This window comes from Meleagris gallopavo, chromosome 26, assembly GCF_905368555.1.
Source record: "Meleagris gallopavo chromosome 26, MGAL_WU_HG_1.1, whole genome shotgun sequence".
Lineage (NCBI taxonomy): Eukaryota > Metazoa > Chordata > Aves > Galliformes > Phasianidae > Meleagris > Meleagris gallopavo.
In genome coordinates this window covers 2,156,439-2,172,267 of record NC_139429.1, presented here as the reverse complement: position 1 = coordinate 2,172,267, position 15,829 = coordinate 2,156,439, and the positions used below count along the sequence as shown (strand labels likewise).

General features: G+C 53.6%; 1 protein-coding gene across 5 annotated transcripts in view; it reads left to right on the top strand.

Annotated features, from left to right (window-relative positions):
- LOC100547810 (opioid-binding protein/cell adhesion molecule homolog) overlaps positions 1 to 14,353 on the top strand; it is a 255,000-nt gene extending 240,647 nt beyond the window's left edge. For 3 of the 5 annotated variants that reach the window (XM_085209223.1, XM_085209222.1, XM_085209224.1), the window contains 4 exons: positions 10,177 to 10,302; positions 10,469 to 10,603; positions 10,699 to 10,819; positions 11,144 to 14,353. In XM_085209223.1, the coding sequence (XP_085065349.1) occupies positions 10,177 to 10,302; positions 10,469 to 10,603; positions 10,699 to 10,819; positions 11,144 to 11,567 (806 nt within the window). In that variant the 3' untranslated portion in view covers positions 11,568 to 14,353. The remainder of the gene's footprint in view (positions 1 to 10,176; positions 10,303 to 10,468; positions 10,604 to 10,698; positions 10,820 to 11,143) is intronic. The other 2 variants (XM_085209225.1, XM_010723619.3) reach the window with 1 other exon arrangement.
- The last annotated feature ends 1,476 nt before the right edge of the window (positions 14,354 to 15,829 follow it).

Below are 15,829 nucleotides of genomic sequence, written 5' to 3'. Positions count from 1 at the left end.
TTGAAATGAGGATGCTGTTGGGCCATTGCTGGAGCAAGGAAACTCAAACAGAGCTTGTAGGGGTGAATGGGAGGGGAGTCTGCATAGCAGAGCAGTTCTGATGGCACTAATGACACCAAAGGAGCTGTAATTTCTCTGTCAGAGCAATTAATAGGAAGCAGAGACTTTTGCCTGCATTGAACTGTTGATGAATGTAGCCAGTAGATGTGAAGGCAGGCTGCTCCAGAGTGATGGGTGCTGGGGAGCCCTCCTGCCCCCAGGTGCAGCCCTGTTCCCAGAGGCTCAGTGTGCCAGGATGGGCCAGGAAACCCTGCAGAATGGTTTTGGTGCCAGGAGCAACAGGCAGGGCATAGCTGTGCTTCCTTGACGTGGGCTGCTGGAGCAGCCGGGGGGTGTTTCTGCCTCGAGTACAGAGCTTGGAATCAGTGATGTGGTTGAGACTGCAGATCTTAAAGAATAAGGCAGGTTTCCTTCTGGGAGTGGAGGCTGGGGATGGGAGTGAGGGGAAGGCAGCAGCAGAAGGGCTGATGGAGCGCAGGGAGTGGAAGAGGTAGGAGAAGGTGATGAGAAATCGGGCGGCAGAAGTGAGATGGAGCCCCTCCCAAGCACAATGGACAGTTAAACAAGAGGTTGCAGTGATGCTGCAGAAGCGAGGCATGGTTGGGTGGTGTCACTGATGCAGCAGAGCATCCTGCAGGCACGATGGGGGACTTTCTTCCATGGTTTTGCATCAGGTCTGGAGAAATGCAGAGTGGGGTTTGGGCTGAGACCTCAGGGATATCTTTTAACAGGGAGGAAGTCCCCATTTCTAGGTATTTCTGAACACTTCCTGGCTGATGCTGCTCTGTGTTTGTACCAAAGCAGCTTTGCAGAGCGCGGCGTTGCTTCGGGATCGGAGCGCTGCAGCTGGTGGAGATCTCAGCAGTGATCCCCGGTGCTGCCCATCCCTACCCGACAGTGGTCTTTTGTACTCTTCAAATGTCCTCTGTTTCTGATTTATTTGGAGAAACCTCCTCTGTTCTGCCTTAATCCCGCTCACCATAGATTTTTCATTAAAGCCTCTCCCAGCTGTCTGCATCGTTACTGTTAGTTTCTGGTCGGTGCAATCCATTTTCCTGTCTCGGCGTTTTGCTGCTTTCCTCTCCCCATGGGCAGGATGGCTTCTGAAGGACCACAGCCTTTGTTTTTGGCAGCAGAGTGCCAGGTGTGCATCTGTTTTCAGCAATACCCCCCGAATCCACGTAAAGGCAGTGCCCCAAACCACATCCTGTGTCAATAGTTGCATCCTCTGCCTTTCAACTGTGGCACTGACAACAGCTGTAGCTCTTCAGCAAGTGTCTCTCAAGCAAATGGAGTCTTTATTTTTTCCTTCTTCCCAATAACAACCGACTTCTTCTCGACTCTCTGAAAGGGCAGCCCCCCCACACCAGCCTCATTGAACTGTTCTCCCCTAAGACAGGCTGTGCTGCGGGCCCCCCCCTCCACCTCCGATTGCACAAGTGATGCTTTTAAACTTGCTTTTATCGGGCTACCTTTGATATCCAAGCAGGAGCTGAGACTGTGATACTTATTAAAACCTTACCGGGAGGCTGTGTGGCAAATAGCAAAGCAAGGGGAGCAGCTCAGTCGTAGTAGAGCTGATAAAATGCTGTACGTGCAGAAAGTGCTTCACATGAGTGTCAGTGGTTTTGCTTATTATTAGGGCGCAGGAGAGTTTGACATGAGGGTTGTGCACGTGGTGTACAGCAGCTGCAGTTCAGCCTGGAGAATGAGCAGGGCAGGATGTGGCCTCTGCAGCAGGCTCACTGCTGTCCTTGGGTGCTTTATCTGCATTTGGGATGCTAAGAATCAGAATCAGGAAGGTTGGAACCCCCACTGTGCCCACTGACCACATCCCTCAGTGTCACATCCCTATGGTTCTTAACACCTCCAGGGATGGTGACTGCACCACTTCCCTGGGTGCCAGAGCTGTGCCAGTGCCTGACCACTTGCTCGCTCCTTAATGGGTTATTATTTTTGTCTGCTTAAGAGAAAAGGCAATTATGAGGAAGAGAGAGACTGAACAGTGGAGCCTGGTGAAGTGCTGGGCATGCCTGAATAGCTGAATGGCTGGGCATGCCTGAGAAGGAGCCTGGGGGTCCCTCTGCCCATGGAGGTGGTCCACAGGGACCTAATCCAATACCCTCTAGTGAAGGATAAATGGAGGCTCATCCAGGTTAGCAATGTCCAGGTGCAGTTTGTCCAGTGCAAAAATGGTTTCTGGTGCATTGTGTGGTGCGCTGGGATCAAGAGCTTGCAAAGAATGGATCACACGTTGTGCTTGGGGCACATCTCTGCCTTGCTGGATGATGCCTGGTGTGCGAAGCAAACTGTTCCTTCCCTACCCATCCTGAATGCACCTCTCATTATGGTATGGTGCCCATGGGCTCTGCTCTGGCAGTGAGTGCCAGGAGGTGCTCCTCTCTTCACCCTGAGCTTTTCAGAAGCTCAGCTCATGTCCTCAGTCCCTACCCAAGCTTCTCTTGGCATTTTTGGAAAAAGTGCACCGAAAACGATGTGTGTTGGCTGAGTTTTCAGGCTAAGGTGGCCCAGCAATGGGCGGAGGAAGCTCCTTGTTTGCTTTTCTCTCCTCTCAGTACTGAAGCCACTCATCGGGTGGGCCAGCAAATGACACGGCAAAGTTTGGACACGCTCCTTATCCCCTTCATGTCTCCTTGGGGTCTCACTTGGTGCTTTGCTGATGACTGTTTGGAGGTTTGGCTCCGGCTGCACTGGGTCAATCGTCCTGGTGGGGAAAAGCGAAACAGTGATTTTAAGCAGAAAACTCTTCCGTAGTTTGGTTTCGTAGCAGTGGGGATGGAGTGCACGAAAATAGAGAAAAATCAAAAGGCTTTTAAGTGGAAAAGGAAAAAAAAAATCACTTAGTCTGGAAAGAAGTCTTCCCAGCAGGAGCACAAGGCAAGAACACATAATGTCCATGGCAGTTAAACTAATGTTTCACATTTCCTTCTCCGGGGGTATTTGCACAGGTGGGGGTGAGGATGGAAGGGACCTCAGCCATTTGCTGAGCGGTTTATTGAGCTACACACTGGATGGCACAAGAGGGGAAAAAACGAACCATGAGCAACTGCAGGGGGAAAATCAATTGGCACGTGCACTGTTAGAGGGAACAAGTGGGAGATGCTGCTTTTTCATTCCAAAGTAGAGGGGCTCTGGAAACTGCCACGTAAGGGAGTAGAAATCTTTGCGAGTGGCCAGAATGTGGAGGGAGTCTCATGATAGCATCGTGCTGCAGGAGATGGGGGCTGGAGAGGGGTGGTGGCAGCAGGAGAGGAGCTGCTGGACCATGCAGTGAGGTGTCATTGCAGAGGGGAAATGCTTTCTCTAAGGATGAGTTCATAATACAGCCTTCACCTGTTGCTGGTTCTCCCCAGTTCAGAAGAGCTCATGTCTCTCCTTGAGCCCGTAGATGGCAAAATAGATAGGTGTGAAAACAACTGGAGTTCAAAGATGAAGATGGCTCAGAGGAAAACAGGAAGGGTAGAAATGAATGAAGAATAAGGTAACTGGAGGGGAAAGAGGAAAGAAGAAAAGCCCAGAGTCTTGTATGACAAAGGGAAGAGAGAATGAAATGTGGGCATGCAGGAAAGTGCCCAGAAAAAAAAAGAGCAGAAGGCAACAAAGGAGAAAAATGAAAGAATAATGAAGGCATAAAGAGGGGGGAAGTCTTGAAAGAGAAAGAGCCTGGCTTGCAGGAAGACCCACCACCCTGGTGTGAATGGCTACATTGGGAAGGGAAATGGGCAGTGGGTTTGCCAAGGGTGGTACTGTGAGATGCTCTCGAGGAGGTAGGATTTCAGCTGTACAGAGGGGTTGCGTCTTGTTCAGTGGAATTAAGGACATGGGGACTCGTGAATTTGCATCTGCAAATGCATCAGCAGTCTGGGTGTTGGAGCAGGAAAGTCACACATGCGTGGTTGCAGGTGGGGGATGAAGGGCAGAGCAGTGTGCGGAGCAACCAAAGGGTTACGGGAAGATGCTGAATGCTGGGGAATCAGTGCTGCAGTGGCACGTGTTGGGAACCTGAGGCTTTTGAGCTGAAAAGAGAGCAAAATGTCCTTAGAGTGGCTGGGAAAGAACACCAGCCTGAAATCTGGCTGGGTATAGGGAGAAGGCTGTGACTTTCAGCCATAGGGGGTGATGCGAAAGCATCCTCTGGCTCCTAAAAAAAGCAAGGGAAAGCCCCAAAAAACAGCTGGCAGTGAGCAGGTCAGAGCAGCAGGATGTGCTGCGGGCATCGGGAGCTGACAGAACAAAAGAGTGTCAGCAGCTGGATTAATTACTGCAAAAAGCAAAAAATGGCAGAGCAGGGGGAGGACGGGAGAAGTTGTTTCCCCATTATATTCCCAAACAGAAAGAACGTTTTTATCGCGCACACAAATAGCTCCCTGGGAAGCACTTTTGCTTCCTAATTGTTCATAAATTTACTGACAGGTGGTTACACAGTAGGTATAACACTCTGAGTTTTGTTTTTATTGCTTGCACCGTCTCAGTGCGAAAACGTGGAAAAAAAGGGTGCGTGTTGTGCAGGTGGGAGATGCTGCATAGTGAAGGCAGCTCTACGCCCATGCTTTATATTTTGTAGTTGTTTTGTTCGCTCGTGATCCCTGGTACATTCAGATTGTGGTTTTGCATCAGTGATGGGGTCTCTAAGGGTGTGTTTATCCCATTGCTTTGTCCCATTGAGTGTGACTGCAGCCCAAAGATGTCGTGGTCCGACATGCATGGTGCTGGGGGTGTCCACATCCCCCAGAAGAGGGGCAGGAAGGGGTATGAGATGCAGCTGGAGATATGGGACGTGCCATGTGATGCTTCCAGGCTCCTAAGGCGTCTGGGTTGGGCTCTGAGAGACATGGCTTAGTGGCATGGTGCGGATGATTCGACAGTTGGATGTGATGATCTTAGTGGTCTTTTCCAACCTTAATGATTCTGTGATTCCCCATAGGTGCTTGTGGTCAGTTTTCTTCACTCCCCTTGGCTGCACTTGGATTGTTTTCAGGAAGAGAGGCAGGAGAAGAGATGTGGTCACTGAGGGAGTATCAGCCAAGCAGGAAAATCTCATCTCTGCTGTGGAGATGATTTGTTTGAAGTGTGTGGGTTGTAATGATTGGCCAACCTGCACCTTGTGAGGTGTGCTTTAGTGGGGAAAGCACTGGGAAGGCAGCATTAATGGATAGGAGAAGGGAAAGGGAAAATTTCCCCCCAGATAGAGCGTTTTTAGAATGTGCAAAGTGACAGCATGATGTACTGCTCTCTGGGCTGAGAAATTTGACAAAAACCATCCTGGTGCCCAACCCGCAGCTGTCAGATGTGCTTAATGTAGAGTTGATAAAATCAATGCCGACGAGCATCGTGGTTCATCAAAATGGGGTTGATGAGAGGTGGTAATCCTGGCTGTCAACAAGCAGCACTTTGGTTAAAGCTTAATGTGCCCCTTCCCAGGGAGCAAGGCAGGACATGGAGTGCATGTATGTGGGGTCCTTCTTGGTGGGCAGCCCTAGGTGGGCTGCATGGGTGGGTCTGCATCCCTGTGTGCTGGATGGGCTGTCCCAGAAGGACTCTGTCCCTGCAGGGTGTCTGGGAAGCCATCCAGGTGTGTGTCCTGATGCTTCAAATCAACTGTCCATCCTCGTCTGGCAGTAACAAGAGGGAGATATGTGAATAGCAATGGGAAGAGATGAGAGGTCCATAAATACTGGCGAATAAATAAAAGCATTAACATTTAATAAAAGAGGGCGGCAGCTCTCCTGCCAGATCTGTCCCTGGAAAGAGGGAAAGGAGGGGCTGGGGGTGAGCAGGAGGTGCTTTTGTAACCAGGGCAGCACATGGGGATCTCAGGAAGCACGTGCAGTTTGTGTGTGGTATTCAAGGATGCCCACATCTGGCATCGCTGCATGTTGCACCTCTGGTGCCGGCTGTAGGCAGACACCATCCCTGTCCCGAGCTGTGTATGAGAGGGGGCCCGAAATATGGAGATCCAAACTGGTGTTGGACACCCAAATGGAGTTTTTTTTGCATCTAGGTTATGTTGAAAGGTGCTGCCCTAAAGGACTGTCTGTGTCCAGGGTGGCAGCAGCAGGAAGCCAAAAGGCACTCTGGGGAAAATCCAGCAGAAGGAGGGGTGCACAAAGTGAGCAGTGATGTCCTGTGCCACTTTGCATGGGTAAAACAGGTCAGCTCGCCTCTTGGAGTGCTGTTTTGGGGCAAAAAAGCCACCATGCACACCCAAGTGACCCCATGCTGAGCCAGCAAATAGGGCAGGGCGTTCATGGATGCCCAGTGGTGTGCAGAGCCCATAGGCACCCATCTTATCCCACCTTCTCCCAGGTGTAAGAAGAGGGCTCTTTGAATGGTTTAGGAGCTAATGATCTGGAGGGACATCAGTGGCTCAGTCTCCCAGCTCTGTGCGTGCAGCATTAATGATCTCACAGCTAAAAATAGTCAGCTTGGGGCAGCGAGCGTTGCTGGTGGGGATCTGGGATACAGAGTGGCCAAAAGCCAAGCCAGCTCCTGTCTGTTTGCATGCTTCTGTGTCGCTTTGAGTCAATAAGCAGGCAGTAATTACCGAAGAGCCGCCTCTCACTGCGCAGATTAGCAGGGGAAGGCCATGCCCCTTGCAACAGCCATCCCCCATCGTAGCTGGGTGCCTTGCAGCATCTCCAGCCATTTTGCAAGGAGTTTGCTGCAAAACAGGAGCAAAGCTGGGCCCGGAGGATCGGGGCAGCCCTGGTGTTTGGCAGGGTTGGGGGCGAGGGGAGGCGCAGGGTTTTACAGCCCCCAAGGGCATCAGCAGGAACCGCTGTGCGGCCGTCTCCTGTACCCAGTGTAAGACATTAATCGGCGCGTCGGGCACTGCGGGTCTCGGGCGGTAAAGGAAGGAGATAAATCACGGGCTTATTGTTATTGAATTTAGTGGCATCACTTTCACATTCAATTTCTCTCGCCCGCTTTCCGAACAAACAAGAAATTACAGCCCAAATGTATTTTTTTGGCCTGGCGAACGTTATGCATTAACTTCCCCCTGATTAATATTACACGGGATGGAGGCAATCCTCCGCGGGCCACGCACTGCTCTGGCGAGACCATGGGATTTGCTGCACATCCAATGTGCTCTTAGTAGTGGTCTTTTAAATAGAAAGCAAGACTATTAATAAGGCAGTAGAGTTGCTGTGATGCTGGTTTGCTTTATCTCTGTAGCTCCCCAAGGCTCACACGAGCACGCCACGTGCTGGCATCCACTTTGGTGTGACCTTGGTGTGGTTGGAGCCAGAACTGTGTTTTGGTGGCCCTCGCTGGGAAGCTGTGCCTTGTACCAATGGCAGCCAGTGGGCAGAGTATTTTGGGCAGCACCTGGGCCTCTCAAAAAATTGAGGGAGCTGGTTTAGTGGGCATGGTGGTGATGGGTTGACTTGATGAACTCAATGATTTTTTCCATTCTGTCTCACCCCTTTTCCCTGGAGTATCTTATTATTGGTGTGTTGTGAGGTACGTTTAGGCTAACGAGGCAAGGCAAGGTGAGCTGCAGTAAAGTGCATTTCATGTGTCAGGAGGTGGCACTCCATGTCCCCGCCTGAACGCTGGCCCCGGTTTTGCTGCTTCTCTGACTGCTAACAGGTTTGCCCTGGGATCGTTTATTATGTTCTATATTTAGTGACAGGAGTGTCATAAAGCTGGATATTAGCTGCATATGGGATGTAGGACAAGGAGAGGGCCCTCAGTGGCTATTGCAAAAAATCAAAGATAGCCAAAAAATAGCTTGCTGTCAGCAGGTAAATGAATAGCAATGATAGGACTCACAGCAGTGCTGTTAGTCCCACTGATCTGGGGGCTGCGTGGGTGCTGGGAGGACAGGAGAGCTTTTTGCCTCCGTGGTGATCTCATGCTGTATGGTTGTGCGGGTGCTGTGGCTTTACCTGCATCATGCAGGTAATGATGGACTGGCCCTGCAGGTCACTGTTGGACCACTGTCATGTTTGCTCCCTGTTACCCTGCTCTTAGGTCCTGTTTGCTGTCTGCTGTGTCCCTGCACAGTTCCAGCTCCCTCCCACCCTTCTTGTGGCTAAAAGCAAAGGCAATGGCAGCCTGCCCTTGAGGCTGCAGCCAGCAGCTGGTGGGATCTATAGAAATGCAATCAGGTCCCTTGGATGTCCTCCTGGCAGTCCCTGTAACCTCATAGGCAACGATTGCCGTCGCGGTTGGCTATCGATGCTGGCGGTGTCCCCGTGCTCTCAGGGACACCCAGCCCCGTGCATCCTGTGGGATCAGTGTGCTGCAAGGGGCCATGCGGTCACACTTCCCGGCCCCACATAGTCTGGGTGTCTGTCTGTGGCCTGCCTTACACAAGGGTGCACGGATGAGTTGGGACAACACTGCGATGCGTAAGTGTAAGACTGTGCGCGCACAGAGACGAACGGCACAGCGCAGCTCTGCTCCGTGCCCTGGTTGCTCTGCAGTTCCCGTGTCGTGCAAACAGCTTTACAAAGAACGTTGTCCCTGGGTGCTGCAAGGAGCGAGAGGAGCTCCAAGCACACAGGGCTGCCCTGAGCAGCAGCTGGGGACAAACCATGGCAGCGTGCCACCCGCACTCCCAGCACTAACTACATTTTTCACCGGTTGCTGCCGCACACTTTTCATTTTTGGATTGCCAGTCTCCCCTGAAGGACTCAGACAATCTCCCTCTGCTATAACAGACTGTACTTCTATATTAAAGTGTCAAGTTGCTGGGAAATTTACAGCCTCGCAGGGCCCATCAGGCGGCGGAGGCTCGGCAGCGCCCTCGCCATCGGGCTGTGCTGGGGAGCGAGCTGCAAGTGCATGCATGGGGAAGCCCAGCCTTTGTGAGCCCCCCCCAGGAGCAAAAGGTGCTCTCAGGCTGAATTTTAACCCCTGCCAAGGCACAGGGACTGCCAGTAGCTGAGCATCAGCAGGGCTGGACCAGGTGGTGTTGCTGGTGGATGGTGGGAGGGTGAAGAGCTCCAAATGCAGTTGATGCCTTATGTAGAGGGGCTGTGTCTCATGATGTTGTTGGTGACGTGGGACTGGCACTGCCATTGTCCCTATGGAGAGTGAAATCTGCCCGAGAGCATCACTTGGCTGGATGGGTTTATGTGTGCCTTTTGGAGGCTTCTTGCATTCGCAGCTTAGGCAGAGTTCCCCAGTAGAGATTGCCGTAGTCTCTGTGCCCCTCTCAACTACCCCCCTCCTGGAGTGCCCCATCCTTTAGGTAGTATGGTTAGGCTGAGATTGGACTTGATGATCTGGAAGGTCTTCTGCAACCTGAACAATTCTATGGTTCTGCGATTCTTGATCTTTGTTTTCTATCCAGAACACGATAGGGAGGATGGAGTAGAGGGATCTACCAAAATCCATTTGCACTCATGCCCATTGCTGGGCACTGTGGAGCTGAGGTCTCACATCTGCCATGGCCACAGAGGGCTCACGGGCATTGAGCATGGCATAGCCAGCCTGGGATTTGGTTGAGGGAAAGCCCCTTTGCATTGTTGGATCAGCTCCTGGGGAGTGGTATTCACCAGCCCCAAGGCCTGGGGCACTGGTGAATGGCGTCAGCAAAGGGCTTTAATTGCTTTTTGCTGGGATGGGGATTTATGGGCTTGGAGATTGCCAAGTTATTTATTAGATGGAGTATCAGGGGATAGACTAATATAAATCACAATGGCCAGCACTGAACGGAGCAGACAATCAGTAATTTAGAAAGCTTTAATAAAAATGCTAAGATATGAGAGCTGTTGGCAGTCATAATGAGTTGGTTATCATGGGTTGCCCAAAGCAGCAGGGTGGGTGTTTCAGGGCGTGCAGACCCTTCCACGCCAGTTACAGGGGGCATTTTCCAGGTGCAGGGTTGGTGGCTGGAGGGGAAGTATGGCAGACTCTGGCGTCTTGAGGAGCCTGTATGGGGGTTGCCAGGAGCAATTTCTGTTCTGGAAGGTTGTAGGGGTTGGTCCAGGTTTTCTAGGTTGCCATGTGGTCAATGGGGGCATGATTTGTGCAGGTCTAAGTGACATCAGAGGAGGGTTGGTGGTGGGGAAAGGGATGGGAATGTTGGTAGGTCCCCATGAGGCTGTGTGCTGATGGTCCCTTTGTTGTTGTGTCCTGCAGTCCCCCCTCAGATTGTCAACATCTCATCAGACATCACGGTGAATGAAGGCAGCAGTGTGACCCTCATGTGCTTGGCCTTTGGGAGGCCGGAGCCCACTGTCACATGGCGGCATCTCTCTGGGAAAGGTGAGACAAGGCTTGGGGACCTGCCTGTGCTGAGTGCTGGGTGCAGGAGATGCCAGCTTGGCAAAGGGTTGGAGGATGGCAGGGGTGTGCGGGGATTTATGTGTAGGTTGGTTTGGAGGCTGCTGGAGCTGGGAGCTGTTGGTGATGGTGCCCCATTTTATCACAGGGCAAGGCTTCGTGAGCGAGGACGAGTACCTGGAGATCACAGGCATCACACGGGAGCAGTCGGGCGAGTACGAGTGCAGTGCTGTCAATGATGTGGCTGTCCCAGATGTCCGGAAAGTCAAAGTCACTGTCAACTGTAAGTGCATGGAATGGGATCCCTGGTGGGGATGTGGTGGTGGGGCAGGCACGTGGTCCATCCTAGGGACGTGACATGGCATGGCATCCCCACAGACCCGCCGTACATCTCCAATGCCAAGAACACGGGCGCCTCAGTGGGCCAGAAGGGCATCCTGCAGTGCGAGGCCTCGGCCGTCCCCGTGGCAGAGTTTCAGTGGTTCAAGGAGGACACCAGGTGCGGGTGCATGGAGGATGCAGGGTGGGATGGAGGCAGCCAAGGGATCAGCTTGGAGGGAGGCCAGGCTCTTCCTGCTATGGAGGATCCAAGACCTCACGGGGATTTTAAGGTCTTTCTCTCCATGGAATATGTGGGTATCCCAGGGTCAACCCATGGAGGGAGATGGGACTGGAGATGGAGTGAGGTGCTGCTGGGTGGCACAGTGGGGTGAAGGGTGGACCTCATAAGGCTGTGAAGGGCAGGGAGGGGGTGCCTGGGGCTGTGTTATATTCTTAACCCATGTAAGGCTTTGAGCAGCATCATCTACAACCCCCTGTGCAGGTTAGCAAACGGGCTGGAGGGCGTGCGGATCGAGAGCAAGGGCCGCCTCTCGACGCTGACCTTCTTCAATGTCTCGGAGAAGGACTATGGCAACTACACGTGTGTGGCCACAAACAAGTTGGGCAACACCAATGCCAGCATCATCCTCTATGGTAGGTGCCCCAAATGTCGCCAGCGTCCCCAAACTGGGGACTTGACTCACTGCTGCCAACCTGCTAAGGGGGGAGAGCGGGGAGGGCTTCTGTTTGCACGACAGCATGATCTCATCCTCTCATCACTGCCTTTAACGCTGTCCCTCTTCTTCCTCTTCTCCCCCGGTGCAGGGCCTGGAGCTGTGCACGACAGTGGCAACGCAGCCTCCCGGGCGGCCGCTGGCCTCTGCCTCTGGGCCACCCTCCTCGCTCGCCTCCTCCTCGACTTTTGATAAGGGAGTGGAGGGTCCCGGGACGGCCGCCCGGGGACTCCTCTCCGTCAGACGGGCACAACGCCGGAGGACGGGGAGCGGCGCCAAAGGGCCGAGGACGGCCACGTCTCCCACCTGCCGGGATCATTCTCGCCGCCAGTTACGCTGTACAGACCCCACTACGTGCCACCAGACTGTCACCCGCCACCGTCGCCTGCCCTTCGAAGGGCAATGCTGCACCGAGCCTTGTCTGCCGCCTTGTCCCTCCTTGCATCGAGCCGGCTGCGGGCGATGTGCCCCACGGATGGGGTCCAGCGTGGATGGGGCTCCCCGCTGACACCTGGCAGGCGTCTTGGTGACACCGTGTTGGACACGGGTATGGTGGGTGGGGGCCACCCGGAGCAGTCGCTGGGGACGTCCATCTCGTCGTCACATTGAGACACCTATGCCCAAACAGACCCTGAAGTTGAAGCCCCGCGTCTGCCTTGCACCGTCTCAGTCCTGAATGTGATCTCTCACCACCAAAGCTCCTCCCAGACCATCTCCTCGCTTCTCCATCCCCTGCTGCTTCCCTTCTGCACTGCAGCCCCTCTGCCCTGTGCCCAAGGATGTGTCCCTGCCCAGAGGTAGCTCCTCTGGACCACAGGCACTTGAGATGCTCACTGAATTTCCAGCTCCTTGCTCAATCTGACAGCTAAGGCACTGCAGCACTGGCACTGGGAGGAGGCACTAACCAACACAGGCAAGCACCAGGCAGCAAACAGAGCCCCAGCTGCAGCTCCAACATGCCTGCTGCCACCCCTGCAGAATTCCATCTTATGGGTGTTTCAGGTCTCCCCAAGGGCTCTTCCTACATTGTTCAGGCGAATGCCTCTGCCTGTCCCAGCACTGGTGTTTGACCATTTGGAGACAGCTCAGGCTCCACTGGAAAAATAATGGCCGTCAATTTGCTATACCTACACAACAAGGACAAGGATGCCCTGGTGCCTCCAGCTTGCTGCTTGCTGAGAGGCTCCACTGACACCAGAACATGTGCAGTCAGAACCTTCTCTTTGCTTCCTCCAGCTGCCCTGCAGTGGTCACCTCAATGGGGCTGTGTTGGTTCTCAGCCCATGGCCCACAGTGCTGCAATGCTCCTTGCATGGGGGGTAACCTCAATCCTTCCTTATGCTCTGGGGCAAGGATGGGAAGCTTTGGATTTGTACTCCAAGGACAGAAACTCCTATTCAGCTCCAGAGATGTTTCACACAGCACTGGACAAAGTGCCAGCAACAAAGGGACAAAACATGATGGTAGCACACCAAGGAAGCACACGATGTCCCCCTTCACCATCACCTCGTTACACTGGGGAACTGATGTCTCCCCGCCCTTCCCCCTTCTTTCTCCCTCCAAAAGCAAGATGACTTGAGAGCTGAGGCTGTGTATCTTTCCCCATACAAACTCTGCTGCTGCCCTGTTTTCCATCCTACAGGAAAGGAAGAAAACCCTGGCACAGACCCTGCAATGTGCCACTGCCCTGTCCTCATTGTGGCGGTGCCCTCGCCTCATCCCTTGTCTCTTCTGGGCCTCCTGGGCATTGCACAAACAAGCACACGTACAACGCTGCCACAAAAGAAGCAGCAGCTGCAAAATCTGCAGGGATGCTCCTGACCCCACACATGGGACACTGACAGTGACAAAACCCACGCAGCCTGAAGGCACCGCTCCAGCAATGACCAGGCACACCAGCTTACCTGATGGGTAGGGATGTGGCACGGTGAGCAGTGAGCTGGTCCTGCATTCCCACCAGCATCCCGGGAAGGAGTCATGAGCAGCAGCCTGATCCCATCTGTGTGCATCTCTGTAGAGGCGAGTGGCACCATTGCGGGGGGGCATGGTGGCCCACACATCCTTCCCCATGCTCTTGCTCTGAGCCCCCCATCCCAACTGGTTGATCCACAGAACAAACAACCCCTCTCCACCCAGAAGCAAGGCAGAAGCATGCAAATGTGATCCCACCACAGCAGTGACGCATCAACTGCAAGGAAATAGACATAACCCCCCTGCGTCCTACCTGGCAGCTCCATCTCCCAGTTCTCCAAAACTGCGTGGGACATCCTGATGGGCTGAGTGCCCTGCAATGCTCACAACCACGCTTGGCAAAGGATGGTGTCAGCGGGTGGCCCCCTGCTCATCTTTGCTTCTGGGGCTTTCAGATGCATTCCTGGGGCATGGGAGACGCTTGGCAGTGTCACCCCATTGCCACCTCCCTGCCCCCCTCCAACATCCCCAGCTGGCACTCAGCCCTTGCTTGGCACACTACTCCGGTGCCCTATTTCTCTCTCCCTGCAGAAGAAACACTGAACCAGTCCCTGACACGAGGCCAAAGGCCGTGGCATTGCAGAGACAAGACATGACGACTACCAGATGCCCCGAGGTCCCACGCAACAGCCTCGGGGCCGCCCCGCGCTCCCCATTCTTCTCTCTCCCCGGGTCGGTTTGGGCTGGCTTCCTTGTCCTCCTCCGTCGGGACGGCGTTCGACTTTCTCGTGCCATGTAACGTGCAGTTGTGAGGAACGTGTTGGCTGTCCGAGGCCGCGGCACTGCCATGTGGGTGGGTGGCAGAGCCTCGTGCCATCGCCACTCCCCGCGTGCTCGCCTTGCCGGCGCGCGGTCTCCGAGTTTCCGTCGATCATTGTATTCCAAGGGTGGCTATACTACCTGAGATTTGTGCATGTTACATTGTAGTTGTAACCTTTTCTAATTCGGCAAGAATAAGAGATGGTTGTGATTGTGCAGTGTATCAATAAAGTTTGACGAACTTTGTACCCTCGGGGCGTTGCTTCACGGAGCGCACGTGCCATGGGCAGCGCGTGGGGCTCCTGTGCACCGTGCTCCATGGTAGCTTCATTCAGCTCCTGGTTGCCCTTGCACTGGCACTGCTTCCAGCCCCATGATTTGTCTGGTTCCCAAGCAGGCTCCTTGCTCTGTGCCCCGCTGCTATTTGACTCTTCCCTCATCCCCGTCCCCACGTCTGTCCTCCGCTGATGGGACGTGCAGCACAGACAAGCACATACCTATCTAAGGAGCCCTGCAGGGTAAGGACCGGCTCTGCTCTGTTCACTCACCTACCTTCAGCAGAAGCACCACTGGATTCTTCCTTTTGGTGGCTGTGTCGTCTCACGTGTCATCGGCTCTTAGCAACGTTTGCTCCAAAAAACCTACTTCTGTGCAAGGAATGCCACTGCAGAGGAAATGCTCCTAACAGTGCTTTGCGCCCATCAAGACGTGACTCCACAAGACACAAACAGTATGTCTTCATCAATGGACGAAGACTACGGGAAGGGACCTGTGCCTCTTGGGACCGTTTTTCCATCCCACTGACGGATGCTCTTCAGTGAGGGGCCCTGTTTTTCTGCAGAAATCCTAAAGCTGATATCTCAGAGCTCTATGTTAAAGGGTAGGATGGCTGCTGGGAGCACAAGAGCAGCAAGATGGTCTGGGGCAACGCCTGACCCATAAGGGGATTGATTGCTTGCTCTGCACCTCCCTTTGCCTTTCCTGACTTGAAGCTGGAAAGCAGTGTCCTCAGAGTATATTGCTGAGCTCTGCAGCCAGCTGCTCCTCACGGTGACAGCCTCCCACAGCCTGCAACCGCCTGAGCATATGGCTCTGTAAGGGACACCTCGGCTGTGCTCACTGGAAAGAAAGGTAAGTTCTTCCCTAAACACACTGGGAGAGGGGTCTGGGATGGGAGGATCACACCTTCTCCAGCACATCCAAATGGACTGGGGCTAGGGCATCACCAAGACTCCAAACAGCTCACCTCGATTGTGGCCATGGAGGTGGAAATCACCCAGCTGGGCCATCCCTCGTCTGTGCACATCTCTACAGGTGATACAATGGTGACTCTGTCCCCTTGCTCTCCGTCCACCTACCAGCAGCCTTTTACATGCCTCTTAGGGAAAAACAACAGCTGCACGTACAATCTGCCATACCAAATCAGGTTGTAGCCATCCCCCATGCAAAACTCTTGGACTTCTTGGCGTGGTTGGTAAAAAGGGTGACAAGCACCTGTCATTGAGATGCAGCTTTAAGAAGGAAGAGCCATCCAGCAGGGAACGAGCCCTTGCTCCTCCCTTTTTTGGACACTTCTGGCCTCTCCTGAGTGCAATTTTGCTGTGTCACAACCAAGAAGAGCAATGGAGGGGCAATGAGAGACAGCCTGACACACTCCCTTCTCTGCTGTGGCCCCAGACCAGAGGGCTTCCCTTCGTGCTCCGCATCATCACTTCCTGCAAGGC